Source organism: Oryctolagus cuniculus, chromosome 2, assembly GCF_051225735.1.
Source record: "Oryctolagus cuniculus isolate XC-2025 breed Fujian yellow rabbit chromosome 2, ASM5122573v1, whole genome shotgun sequence".
Classification (NCBI taxonomy): Eukaryota; Metazoa; Chordata; class Mammalia; order Lagomorpha; family Leporidae; genus Oryctolagus; species Oryctolagus cuniculus.
In genome coordinates this window covers 44,583,485-44,605,339 of record NC_142868.1, presented here as the reverse complement: position 1 = coordinate 44,605,339, position 21,855 = coordinate 44,583,485, and the positions used below count along the sequence as shown (strand labels likewise).

Genomic DNA, 21,855 nt, shown 5'->3' with positions numbered 1-21,855 from the left:
ACATGTGGTTATTCAGTTGTCCCAGCATCATGTGTTTCAAAGACTATTCTTCCCTGTTGAATTTTCTTGGAACTAAATCAGTTGGTTGCTTCCTAAATGCCTGCAACAGCCAGGAGGAGCCAGATACTCTCTCTGGGTCTCCCATGTAGGTAACAGGAATCAAAATACTTGGACCATCATCTGCTTATGCCTGGCACATTAGCAGGAAGTTGGATTAGCAGTGTGAAGTAGCTAGAACTTGAATCAAGTACTCTGACATGGGATGCGGGCATCCCACATAAGGGCTTATTCCACTGTACCACAATGACCACCTTAAGTCTTTAATTTTTTAAATAAGCTTTTTATTATTTCCAGTATGCAAATCTTATATGTTGACTAAATTTATTCTTAAGTATTTTATTCTTTTTAATGCTATTATAAGGGTAATGGGTTTCTTTTTGTGGTAATGGAGTTATTATTATTAAATTCTATTACAGATGATCACAATGAGTATATATATACTATCCTCAGAGTTGCCTGATAGTGTTGAGATAGTAAATATTTTCATATTAGGATTAGTATTCCCATCTGTTATGGTGGCTAGAAAAATCAATGCTGATATGCTGATTTCATTTCATTTAGTTTTAAAAAAATTAAACTTAATTGTATACAACTATACATATTTATATGGTACTATGTCATGTTTCAATACATGTGTACATTGTGTAACATTCATTCAGTGCAAACTTATTTATCTCAAACGTGTACCATTTATGGTGAAAACTTTCCAAATCTTTCCAACTTTTTAAAAAAAATTTTATTTGAAAGGCAGTCTCTCTCTCTCTCTTATATAAATAACTAGGAGCCTAGAATTCAATCTGGGTCTTTTATGTGAGTGACAGGGATCAAACTACCTGAGCCATTAGCTGTTAAATCCTAGGGTGTTCATTAGCAGGAAGGTGGAATTGGAAGCAAAGCTGGCACTTCAACCTATCACTCTAATATGAGGTATGGGCATCCATAATGCCATAACCCACTATGCCAATTGCCCACCCCGAGCCTTTTGAAATACAGATTACATTATTGTTTATTGTTACCCTGCTGTGCAAGAGTACACCAGGGGCTGGCGCTGTGGTGCAGTAGATTAATACTCTACCTGTGGCACCAGCATCCCAAATGGGCGCTGGTTCTGTTCCCAGCTGCTCCTCTTCAATGCAGTTCTGTCCTATGACCTGGGAAAGCCGTAGAAGATTACCCAAGTGTTTGGGCCCCTCCCGCAGTGTGGAGACCTGGAAGAAGTTCCTGGCTTCTGGCTGCAGATGGGCACAGCTCCGGCTGTTGTGGCCATTTGGGGAGTGAACCAGCAGAAGGAAGACCTCTCTCTCTGTCTCTCCCTCTCACTATAACTCTACCTCTCAAATAAATATATAAAATCTTAAAAAAAAAAAGTACACCAGACCTGTTTTCTCCTAATTAAAGACTTATTTATTTGAAAGGCAGAGTTAGAGAAAGAGAGATTGAGAGAGATCTTCCATCTGCTGGTTCATTCCTGAATGGCCACAATGGCTGGAGTTGGGCTGGTCTGAAGCCAAGAGACAGGAGCTTCTTCCATGTCTCCCACATGGGTGTAGGGGCTCATGGACTTGGGCCTTCCTCTGTACATTAGTTAATCAATCCTCAGGCATATTAGCAGGGACCTGGATTTGGAAGTAGAGTAGCCAGGACTCCAGGCATTGCCCATATGGGATGCAGGTACTGCAGGCTGTGGCTTTAACCTGCTGCCTGTTTCTCCTATTTAACTGTAACTTAGCACCCATTGACCAACCTTTCCCCACCCCTCCTCCTTTACACTCCTCAGCCTCTAGAAACTAATACTACTCCCATCCTCTATGAGATCACTTTTTTAGGTTCCACATGAATAAGGTCCTGTAATATTTGTCTTTCTGTTCATGATCTGTTTAACATGTCTTCCAGTTCCCTTCATGTTGTTGTAAATGACAGAATTTCATCCATTTTTATGGCAGAATTGTATCCCATTGTGTGTATATATTCCACATTTTATCTATTAATCAGCTGATGGACACTTAGGTTGATTCCATTTCTTGGCTATTATGAACAGTACTACAATACCCATTAGAGTGCACATATCTCTTTGACATACTGATTTTATTTCGTTTGGATACACCCAGAGTGTGGAATTGCTGGATTGTATGGTGGTTCTACTTTTATTTTTTGGAGGAACCTCTATACTTTCTTTCCAAAATGTTCTCACTAATTACATTCTCCAGCGATGAAGAAGGGTTCCCTTTTCTCCACGTCTTCACCAACACTTGTCATCATTCATCATTTTTATAACAGCCATTCTAATAGGTGTGAGGGGAAGGTCTGTAGTATTCTTGTAATGTCTTTGTCTGATTTTATATTTCCAATTTCCGTTCCTCTCCTTCCTATTCAATCTGTTTCTGCTCTAGTCTATTTTGTGTTGATTAATTTGATGTGTTATTTAATTTCCATGTTAGTAATTCTTTTTCAAAAAAATTTTCTGTATTCTGTTGTGGTTAGAGCACACATTCTGTATAATTTCATCATTTTAAGCTTACTGAGACTTGTTTTATGGCCTAACATATTATCTGCTGGAAACTGTTCCATGAACACTTGAGTGTGCATTCTGCACCATTATATATTGTGCATTCAGTAATATATATACAAGGGCTTCAGGAGTTCATGGAAAATGTGGATTAATTTTTAATCCCACTTTTCCATGAACTTTTTGACACCCCCTCTTATTCATAACTGCACTTGTAATTTAAATCAGACAGAGAATAAGAAAGTTACAAGTAAAAAAATTACATTTATACCACCTTTAATATTTACTTCTGTAGTTATCTGTTCTTGTACTCTATATTTCTTTGTATGGAATTGAGTTGCTGTCTATTGTCCTTTCTCTTCAACCTGAAAGGAAAGTTCCTTTAATATTTCATATAGGGAAGGATAGTGATGAACTCTGTTTTTGTCTATCTGGGCACATCTTAATATCTCATTTATTTTCAAAGAATAATTTTTCTATTATGGAATTTTTGGTTGACAGTTTTTGTTTCCTTTCAAACGCTTCAAATATATTATCCCACTGCTTTCTGGCCCACATGGTTTCCAGTGTGAAGTCATCTGTTAATCTTATTGAGGCTCCCTTGTACAGGGTGAGTCACTTTTCTCCTGATACTGTCCAGCATCCCTCTTTGGGCTACCAGCAGTTGTGTTATGAATTGTGAATCCACTGAAATCCTGTCCGTATTTTATTATCCCTATTTGGAAGGGTAGTATGAAGCAATTTTGTTAGTTTCCTTCAGTTCTCGTGTTTCCTTAGAGCATTTCCCTGATGTGTCAACTTTATGATTTAGTAATATGTGGTTTTGTTTTCTGTTATCAACTTTCATGGTTTTATGGAACTTCAGAGTGATATTTATGTGACCAATGCCCGTAGTTTTTCACATAATAGATTCGTGAACACCTGCATTTGGAAGACTGTGTATAAGACTTTCAGTTTTCTTAGATAGGTGGCACATGGCTTTATCTGTGAGGATGGCACAGCACACAGGTTCAACTAACCATGTAATTAGGGTGAGGGATACTATGAGTATAAACAGAATATTTTGAAAGCATCTTAAGAGGAAGTCACTGATTTTTTTTTTATTTGATATATGAGAGCACACTGAAGATTAGATCATTGAGCAATGTGAGACCTTAAGTTTCCTTAAATTAGAAAGTGATAGACTGAAGGTCTAGAACTTAGTTTTCTGGTGTATTTCTGTGAAACCATGGTGATTATAGAGTGTGGCTATTTTCCATTTGCAAGCATCAAAGGTAAAAATGATTTCTGAAGCAGTGATGAATGGAGCACAGGCTAGCTGTTTTGCTTCAAAAGGTGTGCATGTTATAAATAAAAATAAATGTTTATGCTTATTAGATTGTACTAGTATATATTTAGTAAACAGGTGACTACTATGGAACTTGAGATATAAAAGTTTGAAAGGATTCCTTTACTAATCCCACCCTAATTCTTTTTCTTTCTAAGAATTAATGCTTAATTTTTTTTTTCAAGCAGTTCTTCCCATCCCCTTCATCTCCAGTGAAATTTTGAAGAGGTATAGTTTAGTTTAGAATTTCCTGAAAAATAAGTTACTGATCAGTCAGCACTGTGTTCATTCTCTATAGGGTAAAGCATGAGTTATTTGGGCATACAGTTTTAATTTTAATCTGCCTGCTTTTTTCCTCTTTTCTCCCATGATTCTTTGCAGCAGGACCAGGACAAGCAAGTCTTATAAAAAGAAATACAGTATGTGGTGCTTATTAAAGTTACATACATCCCCGCTCACAGGAGAATTTGGATTTACTGCAGGTTGTGCATATGTCGCATATGGACATTTCCAGGGAGCAGATTCCCTGTGGCTGAGCAGTGAGTGGCTTCTAGTGCTCCATTAGTGCTGCGGGAACATGTTAGTCACGATTGTGAAAGGTAGGATACCAGGAAATCTGTAAGGTGATTTGGCAGAAGTCGATGCTGTTGGTGCCAGGATTTGGGTACCGTACCACAGTTTCCTGTTTTCAAACGTATTAATTGATCCGCAAAGGACATCTTTTGGAGACAAGAATTCAGACAGACTGGCACAACCTGGACCTCCGCCAAGACTGCTCGGAAGGTTGCCATACTGGGAGCAAAAAGAGTGAGAGAGAAAGAGGGAGAGAGAGAGAGAGAGAGGGAGAGAGAGAGAGGGAGAGTAAGTGAGTGAGAGAGAGAGAGAGAGAGGCAGAGGGAGAGCTGAGGAAAGAAAAAAAGGCAAGACTTGGCACAGCTCAGTCAAATCAGCTTCTTTTGTCTGCTTCCTCGGCTTGAGCTTCAGGAAAGAAAACCGTCCTGGGGTACAGAAAAACTCAGAACTTTTTGGTTTTCAAACTTAGAAGGCTTTTTAAGTCTCTTGGGCTATTGGAAAGTGTTGGTACATACAATGACGTTTAGTCACCAGTATTAAGGGAAATAAAAGCCTTTTTCACAATGAAGCTTCCCTAGTGTCCATGCATTTGGGAACTACTATATTTGATTTTTTGTATGTATGATTATACCATGAGGGACAGGAGTGATATAGAAGATGGCAAGGCAGATTTCTCATTAGAGAGAATATTAATTTTCTACAAAATAAAGTTTGTTCATCAATACATGCCTGCTTTCAAACTAAATCAGACTCCTTCGGAATGTGTTCAGAACGTAAGTTTTTAGTTTTTATTTTATTTTTCCCATTTGTAGGCATTAACTTTTCGAGGAGCCTTTCTAAGATTTTATGCAGTCCAGCCAGGAAGTCAGAGTAAAAGTTGTTTTGTCCATGTGTTTAAGAAAATGTTTTCTTAAAGCAACAGCATTTATTTCTGCTGCTTCATGCTGTCCTAAACTACGTCCCCCAGCAATTAGTGACAACACTGAAGACCAGAAAGGCAAGCTGAAGACACCAGACTTCGCTTGAAGGGCAAACAAGAAATGTGAGCTTGGTCATTCTTTTTTTGTGTGTCTTTGCTCTGAACCATTTCTGGGAGGTGGGTGGGGAGGTGGGTGGATAGGTGTCTATGTCTAAAAGATGTATCCGATTCGTGAATTCTCACTGTGAGAAAGAAATGATAAAAGGTAATTTTTATGATGTTAGCAGAAATGGCTGGGAATGGTAGATAGCAGAGATTTAAATCTTTTGGATAAGAAGAAGTGAGCTGTGTTTGTAGTACTTGGAGAAAAATTTCATTTTTTAGTTGTTTATATTTTATATTCAACGATTACTATAGTCTGGTTATCTCAAAATGATTTAAGTTAAAAGGAAAATCAAGAAAGTTCATCGATTTCCTTTTTAATTCTACCTGATGTTTTACTTAGATATAGATTTTACACCTAATTTCTTAACAATAAATACTTTCTGTTAGGCCTGGTTTTGGTTGGATTGTGATAGTTCGGCTCTTAAAAAAATCAGCATTATTGCAGCAGAGGTTAACTGCAAGGCACATATTTTTGTAGAACACCCTCATTGTCAGTAAGGATTCTATTTCTAAAGACCAGGGCTTGGGAGTAGGATTATATTATGACTTCTGTAATCATATATTTTCTTTTTATTTTATATGCTGAAAGATTACAGGAAAATCGTATGTATTCATATAAATACTAATCATTTTGGGCAATATAAAAGATTGCTCCAGGACCTATGCTTTTGTTTTGAACAAGTAGTAATTGATTTGTTAATCCTTAGGCAAGAAAAAGAAATTGTCTATAGCTTTCTATTTTTGCGCGCCTTAATTGATCAGTTGTTTAACATGATTTTTACACAATTACAGTGACACATCAGCAATTCTGAAAATGGCATTTAATGTAGAAATGTGATTTAAAAATATATGCAATTTAATACAGGTGTTTGAGTAGTTAAGCCTAAGTATTTTCTTCAACTTTTTTACTACTCAACATTTTGATTCTCACTGAAAGGAAGTCACTAAGTGTTTGTGTGGGTTGCCAAAATGACAACCTTTGTTTTGTAAGCTCCTTTATACACTACCTCGCTGATACTCCTAAAATGGACGCCAAGACATGAAAGACATGCTGATAGGCACTGGAGAGGAAATGTTTGCATGATTACAGTCGTCTTTTCTGAGCTGATCACAGGATCATTCATGCCTATGCTAAAAAACAACAATATACGAAACCAAAAGAAAGTTTGGAAAATAAGGTTAAATTAGAGCTACATTTTAATACCGTCCGTCTTATTACCGATTTGTATTTATTTCCCTTTACTACTTTTAACATAATCTCTTTTCATCTTGGTTGACTAAATAACTTATTTAGCTTATTTAAGACCAATTTTTTCCCTTTAAAGTTAAAACACTTTTGTGCTAGATTCCTTCTTAACTCCTTTGCAGCGAACTCAGTAAGGGCAAACTTATGTCCAAACTATTTTATGTGCCTTATTTTGTAAAAGTGTAGTCAAAAGTTGGTGAATTGAAAAACAAAGATATCGGAGTACTCCTTAAGAAATATTAAATTTTTCGATACTGGTAAAGCTGTATTTTTTAGCAAATATTACCCTTAATATTTGATAAGGATTGGCTGTTAGTAAAGTTTCTTACCAGTACATTCTCGCTGGCCTACTTGTTAGGTTTGTTAAAATGGAAAAAGTTCCCTATGAAGTTGCCCCTTGTTAACTGCGAAATGAATCCTCCTTCCTATAACCTTTTAAAGGTATGATTGAGAAATTAACGTTTTTCAAAAGTGGGTGCGTAGCTTGAATCTAATGCATGTTTTCTTACTTTTGGACCTTTTATACTGCTCATATATCGACATTCAGGTTATTAATTGTTTCCATACTAGTGTCGATACTTCAAGTCGTGTTTTACAGTAGATAAATTCCAGTGATTTGATTGCAAATAAACTCCATCTTAGCACATATTTATTGTAGTTTTGAACTGTATAATATTATGAAGTAGAATTGTTAAAATAGGTTAATATCTAGCTGCTACTTGACGCCCATTATTAAGTTCCACTTCAGTGTAAATGCCTGAACATACAAGCATCTGATTCCGTTAACTAGTGCAAGCCTCTTAGGGGGCCTCAGTCCAGTATTTTATAATTATTCACTCACTTATTCAACAAATATTTATTAAGCAGCCACCTAAATATGCTGTTTTATTGATGAAGTTATTTTGGGTAACCAGGACCAAAGCCACGGAGATGGTTGGAAGAGGAAACAGATTTAAAATAGTCTGAAAGCTTGGATAGGAAAGATCAGTACTGTGATGAGATGTTTTTCAGTGCGTTAAAGTGTATTCACTTTCACTGCCCAATATACACATCTTAGAGAGTTCCTATAAAAATCAGGAGTCCACATACTCCAAGAATTTTGTTTTGCCATTTTTTTTTTTTTTGTTTGCTGCATCTTATTGGTCAAAGAGCTCCAGTTAAAGTCTTCTGACAGACGTGTGGAATGAGCATTTCGGATGCTTGGAGGAAGAAAGTAAGGAGGGAAGATAATACTACTGCTTCCATGGTAGATTTCATGTATGTCAAAGTGGATGTCATATAATCTTCCAAAACGTGGTTGTAATGTGAAAAACAGTGGCCCATTTATGAGGGATTTTTTTTCCTGTCCTTTGTTTTCTGTCATGAGACGGAGGAGGAAGAGGAAACCAATTCCCCGTCCCAAAGCTGACATGGCTCTTTGAAAGTAAGTTTGCTAGGGGGCGGGTATTTTAAATAGACCAATCAGTTCACCTTCTGAATTCCCCATTGGATTTTAAATTTCTTTTTGGTGTACATTTCCCTTAGTGGCCCAGCTTTATTCCATGAGATTGTTGCCTGATATAAAAGAAAGTGTATGTTCCTATTGTGAAGAGAAGGTAAAAGTTGCATCGGTCAGGGGGATGCTCTGTTGGTGCCAGCTGCCTGTGAAATGGAGAGGTGAGAAGGGTTTCAGCTGCAGGTGTGCACTGCTGAAGTCGTTCAGCAGATATTCCCAGAAGGCCTGCTCCATGCTAGGCCAAAAATGCCATTTCTGCCCCTGAGTAATTCGTGCTCTGGTTGGGTGGGAGAGAGGATGAGGGTAACTGACAGGTGTATATCTCCTTACAGTTTACCATTCGATCTCGGCATCCATGCTTGGCAGCAAGACTGGCACATGATAGCTGCTTAATGTTCATTGAAGGAATAAACCAAGTGGTAAACCAGATTATTTTCTTCTCAAGTATTACTTGATTAAGAGAATTTTTCCCCTGTGATTGGAAAACAAAAAGCTCTTGCTTTATTGTGATTCTGTATTGCTCATTCTGGGTTTAGAGAGGGCAGAACCTAAGGCCATATTTCTTGTGACAGCGTTCTAGAGTCCTCCTCCTTAACCACAAGCCCCCAGCTTGCCACTGGAGACAATATCAAACAAGGACGTGGCTGATACACGGTGGCCCAGAATGCCCATTTCCTGCCTGGCCAGCCCCTCCATTGTTGCGCATTCTTCCTGTCCTTATTTCCCCAGAGGATCCCATAGAACACGGTCATGTGACCTAAGCATAGAGTGTCCCAAGCGGATTACCAAACAAGTTTAAAATTTTCTTTTAAGCGCAGGAAGAAGGTGGGGAGGGGGATTCAGAGGGAGAATTAGCAAGGGAAAATTGTGGACCCCCGAGAACCCTGCTCAGTCTGCAGCTGCAGTGCTGTGAGTACCTTCAGAGGTGAGCCCCACTAGGTCAGGGTGGAAGAGAGGTCTCAAGAGTTAGGCTGGAGTATCAGCAACAGCCCAGGTCAAGAGTATAATGCAGTGTAAGGGTGGGGGCATAAAAGTGTTGCTGGGGTCGTGTTATGTTGAGCAGCGTATTTCTAGGTCATTCTCCAGAGGTGTTTTGAGGCCCAAGGAATGGTGGGGCAGAGTCAGGACCACTGTGTTTTGCTGTGTTTTCCACCCAAGCCCTTTGCCCTGACAAAAAGGGTACCAAGTCCTCATGGGTGCTTAGTGGTAGCCCTGGGGGTGAGACCTGGCTTGGAACTGGATTAACAGCAATGCACAGAAGTCAAAGGGCCTGGGTAGGAGAGGGCAGTAACATCCAGCGTTTGACCCTGGGGTCCAGTGTCTAGGTGGTGTAGGAAATGTGGTTGCAAGAGTTCCGAGACCGTGGTAGAATAGGAAAAGCTGAGTGAGAAGAAATTCTGGAAGAAAAGGATCAGAGAGTATACAAGTTAGGAGTTTATTCTGAAACCCAACAGGTCGGGACTAATAGCACCAACCCTGCAAGGCTCCACTGGAAAGTGTGGCCATGGTTGTACTCAGTTTGTTTCTCCAAAAGCAAGTAGAAAATTGAAAATTTTACCGGAGTGTATTCCATAGTCCATAACATTCTAAGAATGAAATTTCTCTCTCTTATAGTCAGTCTCATGGTCCTGTGTACTTAGAATACCGCTAATATATGGATCTTGAGGTTTTGTGGAAAATTTTGAAGAAATCAGTCCCTTCGTAGTGATGCCCTCCTTGTCTCCCCATATATCTCTTGTCCCATTTAGCCACTCTAAGCTATTGTCCCTTACTTGAGAAGATTGCATTATTCTCAGAGACCCAGGAGGGCTTTAACCTACCTGTACTCATGGGAAGGCTGCTTTTCAAACAAATAGTTTACCATCATAGGGTTACAGGATTCAAACCTGAGTTTGACTTCTGATTGCTGTTTTTAGTTGTGGGACTTTGGTCAAGTTAGGTCAATCTAGTTTCTTCATCTGTAAAACAGGAATCATGCTAGCTTCCTCAAAATTTGTTGGGAGGAGAAATAGGGGAATATCTGCAAAGTTCTTAGCACAGTGTCTGGTATCCAGCAAGTATTCAATAAATGGTAAAAAAAAAATTTGGCAAAATATGTATACCATAAACTTGACAAACTTAAGTATTTTTTTTTTTTTTAAAACAAGGCTTCATTCATTTATTTAAAAGGCAGAGTTACAGGGCGGGGGTGGATGGTAGCAAGGAGTTGAGGAGAAAGAGACACACACACACCACACAACTTCATCTGCTGTTTTACTCCCCAAATGGTTGTAATGGCCAGGGCTGGGCCATGCCAAAGCCAGGAGCCTGGAACTCCATCCAGGTCTCCCTTGTGAATGGCAAAGGCTCAAGCACTTGGGCCATCCTCCACTGCTTTCCCAGGTGCCTTTGCAGGGAGCTGGATCAGAAATGGGGCAACTGGGACTCAAACTAGGACCCATAGGGGATTATGGCAAGCACAGGCAAAAGCTTAAGCAGCCACGCCACAATGCCAGCCCTGATCTTAACTATTTTTGAGCACACAGTTCAGTGTCATTAAGTACTGTTACGCTGCCATCACCACCATTTCAGTCACAGAAATCCTCATCTTGCAGAGCTAACACTCTGTACCCTTAACACTAATTCCCCATTCCTCTCTTCTCCACGCCTCTGACAACCACCGTTCTGCTTTTTGTCTCTATGAACTTGACTACTTCAGGGACTTCATGTAAGTGGAATCATTTAGTAGTTCCCCTTGTGACTGGATTATTTCACTTCATAATGTCTTCATGGTCCATCCATGTAGCTTGTGTCAGTATTTTATAGTGTAGAGTTTTGTGTGGGTGTTAATCAGGGCAATACTCTAATTACATAAAATAGTATTTTTTTTTTTTTTAAAAAAAGATTTAGTTGAAAGGCAGAGTTACAGAGAGGCAGAGGCAGAGAGAGACAAGTCATCTATCTGCTGGTTCACTCCCCAGATGGCCAGGAGCCAGGAGCTTCTTCTGGGTCTCCCACATAGGTAAAGGGGCCCAAGCAGTTGGGCCATCTTCTACAGCTTTCCCAGGTGATTGCAGAGAGCTGGATTGGAAGTGGAGCAGCCGAGACTAGAATTGGCGCCCATATGGGATGCCGGCACTGCAGGTGGTGGCTTTACCCACTATGCTACAACGCCAGCCCCCATAAAATAGTATTTATACATTATTCTAGGATATAATAGTCATATTTCATTTTTAACACAAAGTAGGTTCCTGCACATTCTTACCATTTTTCCTTGGAGAACTTCTTTCAGTCATTCTTTTAGGGTAGGTCTGCTGGCAGCCAATCTCTTCGTTTTCCCTCATCTGAGAATGTATGGATTTCTCCTTCACTCCTGCGGGACCTATGTGCTGGATGTAGACTTCTGGGGTAGCAGTTCTGTTCTTTGAGCAGTTGAAGCATGCCGCGCCCTTTTCTTCTGCCTTTGTGTTTCTGATGAGAAATCTGCTCCTCTCATTTCAGTTGTTGTGTCCTTAGAGATAAGATGTCATTCTCTCTCCGTACTTTCAAAATCCTTCTGTCTTTACTTTTCAAGAAATTTGATTATAATGTGTCCTGTTATAGAGTTCTTTAGATTTATTCCATTTGAGGTTCATTCACCTTTATGTAGGTTTATGACTGTTACTAAATTTGGTACTTTTTCCCATTATTTCTTCCAGCTTTCAGAGGCCTGCTGTCCTTTTGTTCCAGGATATGGAGGATGCGAATGTTATACCTTTTCTTACCAGTCTGTTTTTTCTTTATTGTTCAGTTGGGTGATTTCTTTATTCTTAAAAAATTTTGCTAATCCTCCACCTTGCAGCGCAGGCACACTGGGTTCTAGTCCTGGTCAGGGCGTCGGATTCTGTCCCGGTTGCCCCTCTTCCAGGCCAGCTCTCTGCTGTGACCAGGGAGTGCAGTGGAGGATGGCCCAAGTACTTGGGCCCTGCACCCCATGGGAGACCAGGATAAGTACCTGGCTCCTGCCATCGGATCAGCGCGGTGCGCCGGTCGCAGCGCGCTGGCCGTGGCGGCCATTGGAGGGTGAATCATCGGCAAAGGAAGACCTTTCTCTCTGTCTCTCTCTCTCACTGTCCACTCTGCCTGTCAAAAAAAAAAAAAAAAATTTGTTCACTTATTTGTTTGAAAAGCAGAGAGAGAGCGAGCACATGAGATTGAGATGTCTTCCATTTGCTGGCTCATTTCCCCAATGCAGAGCTCAGGACTTAATCTGGGTCTCTCTTGGTTTCCATGGACTCAAGCATTTGAACCATCACCTGCTGCCTCCCAAGGTGTGTATTAGCAGGAAGCTGGAATCAGGAGCTGAGCTAGAACTTGAACCCGGGCACTCTTGTGAGAATTTTGTGGATTGGATTTGGGTTGTCCAAGAGTTGAGGAAAATTTACAAGACCAGATACAAGGGTGGGAAGAGAAACAAAGCTTTATTTGAGTCGGAAACACAGAAGCTCCCAGCAAAGGGAAGCGTTGATGGAGAGAGACCAAGCCTCTAAGGTCTCACAGTCTAGGAGTGCTACATATCATTATTGCATCATCTTCAAACAGCAACTGTAGTGGTTATACACTATTGTGTACAGCTATTGTGAAAGCAAGGGCAGTCTCAATGGGACTTCTTGTTTTTGTCAGAGCCTAAATGTTGGCGTCTGTTGGCAAATATTGTTACAATTGGACTTAAATTCTGTTTTGTTCAGTGTGTACATACTGTCAGGGAACTATAATGTGTATGTGTTGGCAGGGAACTGTGAGATGGAGTCAGAGGTCTAATCTAAGATGGAGTTAGTCTGGCCTGCTTCTAGTTTCAGGCTCCCTCGTTCTAATGTGGGACGTGGCTACCCCAAGTGGTGTCTTAACCACTGTACCAAATGCCTGCTTTCCTTCCTTCCTTCCTAAATAATGGTAGACACAATATTATACTTGGTATTTTCAATGCCATGTGGCAAATACAATACATGAAAAAAATTTCTGATTTTACATGTATTATTGCTATTTAGTCACAGAAAAGATTAATATTCTCCAAGAAATTTATTTTACTGTATGCTATATATAGATATAGTAATTTTATATGAAGAGAAACCGTAGCAGAACAGGGTGCCTTTACAAAGAAGTAAACAAATAGCAATAAAGGAATTCTTCTAAATAAAGACTTTTGATTTGTATTTGACTTTTTTTCAAAATACAAAACCTTAATGTTAGCAAAAAGGAAAAAAAGTGAAAAGCAAAATAACAGAAGACCAAAGATAAGGAATTGTTCTATGTGAATGCATTACATGCATAGTATATGTATAAAAGCTGAGTTATAGTAAAACAGTTATATACAGTCATTTCTTATATGGAGTTAGAAATAACAATTTCCAATCAAGTATGACTGGCCCAGCGTTTTCTCAGTCTTCAATTGCATGATGAATTAAAGCTGTAGAACAGTCACTTCTGAGAAGCACTTTCATGATAAATGCTTGACACAATATAATTTTTCTCCTTGTTCATTTGTAAACATTTGTACCTTTTTGTAATCTATAAATTCTTTCATGGTGCTGAATTTACACTGTCGAATACAGTAGACATTTGATTTGGACTTTAAAATGCTTGTTTTTACCTTATGCTTTTAGTGATACAGAGAAATCATTTGATGAAGGTTCACTATCATGAATGAGGAAATCCCCTTCACACCCTCTTTCATTTAATGCCATTTCTGCTTGGTGCCTGGTGACTTTGCCATAATACCACAGGTTGCCAGTCAACTTTCAATGAGTGAAGGCCTAATGCAATCATACTGTGGAGGTAAAGGTTCCAAACCTGAGGTTAATGGATTATTCTGCATGATGGTAACATAGTTTTTTGGCACCAGACCAGCCAACCATTCCATTGATCTTCCTGCACTTCCACCACTCTGGGTCATTTTCAGGTTTTTCAGTAGCATCTATTACATCTCCTTTCTGAAAATTAAGTTCATCATTGGATGAGCTGAATGGGTAAAGAGCCCGTACCACTTGCAATACTTCCCTGGTATTTAAGTTATGGTTGACTGCTGCTAATTTCTCTGATAAATTCTCCCACATGGTCACTCAAAGGATTGTCATCATCTTCAGTTACATAGTTTGAAGGGAACAACCCCCCTTGTCGCTCCCCCTCTTCGTGGAGGAACGACACAGGACCCTGCGCTGTTCTTTCGTCTGCTCGGCCCTCCCCGGGTTTGCTGCTGGTCCTTCCCGGGTTGGCTACCATCCCTTCCACCTCCGTGGAAGGGCGGTTCCCCCTGCCACATTCCCCACTTCCGCGGGGGAGCGGCACACTGCCGGCCGGCTCTCTCGGGGGCTGCACAGGTGTTCCCCTTAGATGTTCCTCTTAGATGTTCCTGGTGCATGCCGTCTCTCTCCTCCTTTATAGTCCTCCTCCGCCAATCCTAACTCGGCTGCCCACACGCCGAGTACGCTGCTCTCCAATCAGGAGCAAGTCCTACAGTTTATTGGCTGAACTGGAGGCAGCTGTGTAGAAGCCTCTTTCTTCTCTCCCAGCGCCATATTGTGGGAGAGCAGATGCATAGAATAAGTCTTAATTCCAGTAACAGTCTAGTCCGAATTGCTCCCCACACCCCTATTTGTTCATTGTAGCTACCCTGCCATCACCCATCACTGCATTTCTCCATGACAGTCACCTTTTTGTCAGTGATAATTCATCCTCTCTCTCAGCCATGTAGTTGACGTTCACATAACCAGGCAAGTTGAGGTCATGGACATTCCCTACAGTCAACAAAGCTGTCATCAGTAGGAGATGCAGACTCTGGCACACTAGGTTTTCTTTTCACTTTTCCAATGTCTGAATTGCCCTTTATGCTTTTTACAATAGATTCTTTTTATGCACTGTGTTTCCTTTCCACATAGTTAGAAGGCACAAAACCTGTTCTATTCATGGAAATTCTAACTCTTCACTGGGACTTAGAATCATCCAGAAGCCATAATCTCTCATTCATCTGGATGTCCAGCTCTTGTTCTTGTTGGGCCACATTGTCAAATTTGGCCACCATCACCACTTCTTTTGCCATCTTTTCTCAGCTTCAGCACTGAGGAGGGTGCTGGGCTGCGGCTGTGCCTGCTGCTACGGCCACAGGGACATGAGGTCCATGCTCTGCCACCGTGTTTGCCTCTGTTTTCAACCCATGGTGTGGTGGAGTGGGGAGGAATGCCTTCTTACTGCTGGACTGGGCGGTCAAGTGCAATAATATTATTATTACTTTTATGGTTGGTGCAAGCTTTTTGACAGTGCCTGAGTGGTGTATTCCTTAGATTTAGCTTATGTTGGTGCTAGTTGTGTGTTTGATAACACATTTAATGATCAAATTAGGGACTGAGCACTATTTCTAATCGCCAGCTTCCTGAAGATTAGTATGAATGTACTTTAATAAATCTGTGGGAAAAATCAAATTAAAAGGTAAGCTTATTTTGCTAAACAATTGTTTTGAAATACATCCATAGTTTTTGCATAATATGCATTTTCTGTGACGTTTTTGAAGACCCCACCTGTGTGTTTATCATTAGCACGTTGAATAAATGATTTAAAATATTATAATTTTTATTTTATTTATTTTGAAAATTTATTATTTTTTAAAGATTTATTTTATTTATTTGAAAGGCAGAGTTACAGAGAGAGGTCTTCCATCCACTGGTTCACCCCCCCAAATGGCCACAACGGTCAGGGCTAGGCCAGACCGAAGCCAGGAGCCAGGAGCTTCTTCTGGGTCTCCCACATGGGTGATCCTCTGCTGCTTTCCCAGGCGCATCGGCAGGGAGTGGGATCTGAAGATGCTGGTGCTGCAGGTGGTGGTTTTACGCAAGTTCCACCTATGATAGCCTTGTCAGGGCCTTCTATGGGCCACAGGCTGGACATTCTTCACTTGACTCACCGGTTGGGTGGTTTTGGGAAAATCTCTACAACTCTAAAGCTCTTTTCTTAGCTTAAAATGGCTGTTGTAATACTATATCAAAGGGTTGTCAGGAATATTAAATAATGTGCCTGAAAGCAATTTAGCTGAGAGGTATTACACAAACATAAGTGATAATTATCTAGTTTAGCTGCTCCAAGCACATGATGGTGATGGATAATGACAACGTACCTAATTCCCCTTGCTTTTCAGCTGTGTATGCCAATAGACTATGGTTATACATGATTTTCATATGCCTTAGAATTTTTAATTATGAAAAACTTTCGAACTCTAACTACTGGAAAACCTGTTATGCAGAATGAACAAACTCCATATTTATTTGCTTCAGATCTTTTTTTCTGAAGAAAAAGAGAATAAAATGTTAAGCATATAAACCCTTATCTTCACATGCCTGTAATTGATGTAGAACATTTGCATGCATGTGTTCGTGGTATTACTGCATATATAAGAGTACATAACCACAAACAAAACACTAATATTTTAAAGCTTACATAAAGTGGTTTATTATTATTATTATTATTCCTTTGCAAAGAGAATACATATTTTTGGGATTTATCCAAGTTACTAACATAGGTTGAATGTGGTAGAGTATTTTATTATAGTTCATCATTCTTCTGTGGATGGACGCTGGGATCTTTGCCTTTTGCTAACCATGCTATCATGCCATCCCTGCACATGTCTACTGCACATATGTGTGATCTCTAGGGGAAGATCTAGAAATGGAGCCCAACTGCTGAATATGTTAACTTTACTTGACAATGGCTGGTTATTGTTACAAGCATAAGCACCAGTTAACATCCCTGCGCTTGGGTATCAAAACTTTCGTCTCACTGCATATTCACTATTCCTTGGTAATATCAGATATAACAGTTTTGGGTAATCTGATGGGCAAGAAATCTTTTACTTACTTGTTATTTGCATAGCTGATTACTTCATGAGATTGATCATCTTTATATAATGTCAATTGAGATTTCCTTTCCTGTATATTCTGTATTCACACCCTTGGCACAGTTTTCTTTTGAGTTGTTTTGTTTTCATTAATTTTGTAATGCATTTTATACACCAACCCATTATTATATGGATGGAAAATATCTTTTCAATCTTTGTGTGTGTTTTAAAAAATTTTCCGTGTGGCAACTTTTGAGATAAACTGTGTATGTGTTTGAAAAATTAGAATGCTTACATTTTTAGAAATGATTTTAGTGGTGATGCTTATTGTCTATGCTGTTGGATGAGGCAGAGGAGGCTATTAGGACTAATATTTCTTCAAATTGCTCCAGAATTTATTCCCTTAATTAATATCTAGAGGATAACATTTTTTACTTTCCTTGTGGACTTTGGGTCAACTTGAAGTCTTGGGTGGATTGCTGGTTCCCAGGCGCCAATTACTGATTTAAAGACTGTTGTGAAGTTTCGTTTTGGCACTTGCAGAGCCCCTTACAGCACACCAATAATATGGGCACATTCCCACTGCATCTGCAGCGTTACCCAATGGGAGTTCTTGAGCCCTTGGAAAGAATGTTCTGTTGATCTGATTACAGTGATTTCTATACAGTGAATGATCTCGCTGCAATAAGCACTTTCTGCTCTCCCTAACCGGTAGTCTTGCTAACAAAATAACTTAATTGAGAAGTTCAAACTGTTGGGGCAAGTGGAATTGAGTTGTGGCTGAGGCTCCCCTGTATCTTTTGTTGTGCAATCAAGTAGCACTTATTCATCAACTTTGCTCAAGGCTGTCCTGCCTAAACAAAACCCACCTAATCTCCCAAATCACTTTGCAAAACAAAAGAACACACAGAGGATACAGAAACCAAGGAGACCAGTGGATGTTGTTTGTGGTACACAGCACTCCCTCTCCCTTCCCCACTAGTGACTATGAATTTATCTGGAACTGCTTTGATAATTACATACCTGTTTTAAAGTCTGAGTGAGAGCGTATACTCTCTTTGAGGACCAGTAGGGATTCTGGATTCTCAGGCCATCTGGCCTATCTGATGATAGCTTGCCACAATTATAGTTGATCAGCGCGGTGCGCCGGCCGCAGCACGCCAACCGCGGCGGCCATTGGAGGGTGAACCAATGGCAAAGGAAGACCTTTCTCTCTGTCTCTCTCTCTCACTGTCCACTCTGCCTGTCAAAAAAAAAAAAAAAAAAAAAAAAATTCAAGGTAGAAATTGAAGGAAGCCTAGGGTTGCAAACACAAACCTATAAAGTGAGCCTCTTGATCTTGACCTTGCAGGCTTGCCTTTTTTAAGGACAGTGACCACATGCTTTGCTCCACCCATGCTTGCCTGGATGCACTTGTTTGTTCTTTAGTGCACCGGGTAAGCCTCTGACAGTACAATAGAAGTCATTGTGGGGCTGGTGCCTTGGCTCACTTGGTTAATCCTCCGCCTGCAGTGCCAGCATCCCACATGGGTGCCGGGTTCTAGTCCTGGTTTCTCCTCTTCCAGTCTAGCTCTCTACTGTGGCCCAGGAGGGCAGTGGAGGATGGCCCAAGTGTCTGGGTCCCTGCACCCGCATGGGAGACCAGGAAGAAACACCTGGCTCCTGGCTTCGGATCGATGTAGCACTGGCCGTGGCGGCCATTTGGGGAGTGAACCAATGGAAGGAAGACCTTTCTCTCTCTCTCTCACTGTCTACAACTCTACCTGTCAAATTAAAAAAAAAAAAAAAAAAAAAAAAGTGGAAGTGTCCCCTTACTAATGATTTGTCCCTCCTTCACTCACTGACTTTGTCCCTGCAATCAGTATGTGGTGCCAATCACCATCTCTGTTCAGTTCCTCCATTTGTTTAAAAATCTGATGGAAAACCTTAATAAATAAATATGCACAGATAATAACTACCATTTGTTTAATTACAGATTCTTTCTTCTGTATTGTCCGAGTTACTGCAACTCTTTGACAAACAGAAGATACACACTTTTTTTTTAAAGTGCACAGATTTTTAAAAAATATTTATTTTATCTACTTGAAAGGCATAATATCAGAGAGAGAGGGAAAGAAAGAGATCTTCAGTCTACTAGTTCACTCCCTACATAGCCTCAACAGCCAGGACTGGGCCAGACTGAAGCCAGTATCCTGGAAGTCCACCCAGGTCTCCCACAGAGGTGGCAGGCACCCAAATACTTGGGCTGTCCTCTACTGCTTTCTCAAGCACATTAGTAGGGAGCTGGATCAGAAGTGGAGCAGCCAGGACTCAGACCAGCAATTATAGGTGATGCTGGCGTTGCAGGTGGCAGTTTAACTCGCTGTTCCACAATGCCAACCCCATATGCCCACATTTTAGGTGGGAAGATCACAGCCCAGAAGTGAAGTGCCTGTCTTAGTCAATGGAAACATAAAAGTTCAAATCAAGCCCTCTGCTTCCAGCTGCCACTATTTCACATTTGTTTACTCTGTGGTAGAGTCACTGGGAGAATAGCAAGGTGCTTCTGTTAACAGCGGCTCCTCCATGCACTACTTGGGACTGTGTCCTTAGGTAAATCCTCCATCCTCCATTCGTTCATTCATTCAATCTGTCAGTCCATCATCATTCATTTAGTAGTGGAGTCCATTAGGGCCAAGTGCTTAGGATACTGTTATGTACAGAACATAACCTCTGCCTTGATGGTGAGGAAAGTCCACAAACGAGATGCAACCCAACAGGATGACTTTAATGACAGGAGAGGCCGAGGGGTCTGGTCTCCTGGTCTAAAAAGCCTGCTTTCTTAGACGGACAGTAAACTCATATGTTGTAGAGAACATGGATCTCAGAATATGAGACTGTGTTGAATATTTTCTTAATATACTCCCAAGTATAATGTAACAAAAAACTAAAGATTCCAGTATGTTAGAATGCCTTCTGGGCATCTCTGACTCCATGCTCAGTCTTCCTCCCAGACCCTTTCTAGTGCTCGGAATAACAGGTCAGTGGAGCTGAACTTTGCTTGTCTGTTTAAGTATTAACAACAACAACAGAAACAAGGAAAAAGAAAACCACCAAAACCCAGTGTGCTGCTAAAATGAAGAAAAATGAGTTTTACTCCCCAGGGAGCCTTTGCCATTTTTCTTAACACTTTTTCTCCTTCTGAGAGCTCATCATGGATAAGTGTGATAGTAGTTTACCCGACTGAGCATGTCTCGTCCAGACCGATGGATGATTAGAGCATGGATGAGTTAGAGCACGCATAAAGGCCAGAGGAGCAGGTAGAACTGTACCCAAACCATCCCCAGGTAGTTGCTAAGCTATTCTGCTTGGTAAAAGGCTCCAGAGAGCTTCCCTGATCTCTAGTTTCTCTTTTAAGTGTTTAATAACCTCTGCTATCAGGAAATCCTTCCTCATATTTAACCCAATTCTCCCTCGCCACAGTTCAATCCCATTTCTCTTGTTGTCCTTAGTGGTGACTGAATAGTGGGTCATTACCTTCTTGATAATATCATCAATGTTCTCGAGGAGTATCAGAGCAGCTTCCCGAAGCCCACACTTCTGAAAGGGAGACAAAAACACTCATTTTCTCTCCTGCCCCCCTCTTTCTCAATGACACTACTTGGAAATATAATCTCTGACATATTGCTCCTGAGTCTGTGATCTAAATATTCTTGAGATATGCATGGGTTCTATTTTCTATCCAAAAAGCAAGATCCTTTGATCCTTTCCCATGCTGTTGATTCATTCAGTTTAACTGCCCTTCGCTCACCTCCTCCTGGGGATGTGGTGCCATTGCAGAGGCTACAGGGGTCCTGAGGAGGAGTTTCTGCTTGTGACCCCCACCCAGAAAGAGAAACCTGAACACCTCTTGCTTGTTCTGGTTCTTTTGATGGTCTGTGGTTTGGAGCTGCTGGTTTCTGTCCTCCACACACACAAACTTATTTTCTGGTTTATATTTTGGCATATTCAGAATTTCCATCCACCCTATCCTCTGAGAGTCATGGCCTCAATGCTGTTTCTGTGCCCTTCCCATTCTTGATTCATTTTAGAAATGCTACAAGGGAAGTCTGTACATAGAAATTCTGCTTTCGAAGTGATTGCTAAACCTGTTTCCCATGAGATTCTGCACCATCCTCATAAGGGAGTGTGATTGATCCTTCTATCTTCCCAGCACTTATCAGAAATACCTGACACATTTTAAACAAACTTGATGACTGTTGGTTAGTTGTCAAATGAGTTGTTGGGAAATACGCTGTGTTTTGTTTCTTTCTTTCTTCTTTTCTCTTTTTTAGTTCTCTGTCTCTATTCCTTTCACTTAAACATAAAAGCAGCACTGAGCTTTGCCTGGCTGCCAGCGTAGGCAGCCCTCCCACCCCGGCTGCCAAGCTTTTAGCAGATGAAATAAAAATCTATTTATAACTGGTCTCTGATGGATTTCCTCCCTACCTGTGGTAGTGCTCCATCAGCAGGTGTATGGAACAGATGGAGAAGAGCTTTAATTTTTTCAGTTCAATTAGATGAACTCTTCAGGTTCAGACCAGTGCATTCCCTTTCTCACTTAGTTTCTTCCTCTTGGCATTAAAATTGTTGAGCATAGCAAAACCCAAATTAAGTCCAGGAGATAAAATGCATATAGTGCCTGCCTTTAAAATAAGTACTTTGGCACAGGAACCACATTCAACATCATAAGGCCAAATCAGTTTT

The 21,855-nt window shown here is 40.5% G+C and overlaps 1 protein-coding gene and 1 pseudogene across 7 annotated transcripts in view; one reads left to right on the top strand and one right to left on the bottom strand.

Moving 5' to 3' along the window:
* The window catches only part of MSRA (methionine sulfoxide reductase A), a 409,106-nt gene that overhangs the window by 47,287 nt on the left and 339,964 nt on the right, over positions 1-21,855 (top strand). The window contains exons 1-2 of one of the 6 annotated variants that reach the window (XM_070068215.2): positions 4,726-5,239; positions 5,434-5,508. The exons of 2 other annotated variants lie outside the window; for them this stretch is intronic. Coding sequence is in view for 2 of the 4 variants with exons in the window: in XM_051831721.3 (XP_051687681.1) it covers positions 5,227-5,239 (13 nt within the window). In the remaining 2 variants the exon portion in view is untranslated. Of the gene's footprint in view, positions 1-4,725; positions 5,240-5,386; positions 5,509-5,625; positions 5,651-21,855 lie in introns of those variants that run through there. 3 more of the 6 variants (XM_051831721.3, XM_089325431.1, XM_070068214.2) reach the window with 3 other exon arrangements.
* On the bottom strand, positions 13,747-21,350 carry LOC100347965 (SH2/SH3 adapter protein NCK1-like; annotated as a pseudogene). Its single transcript, XR_016228892.1, has 2 exons — positions 14,896-21,350; positions 13,747-14,426 (listed from the first exon to the last, which is right to left on the bottom strand). The product of XR_016228892.1 is annotated as an SH2/SH3 adapter protein NCK1-like (transcript).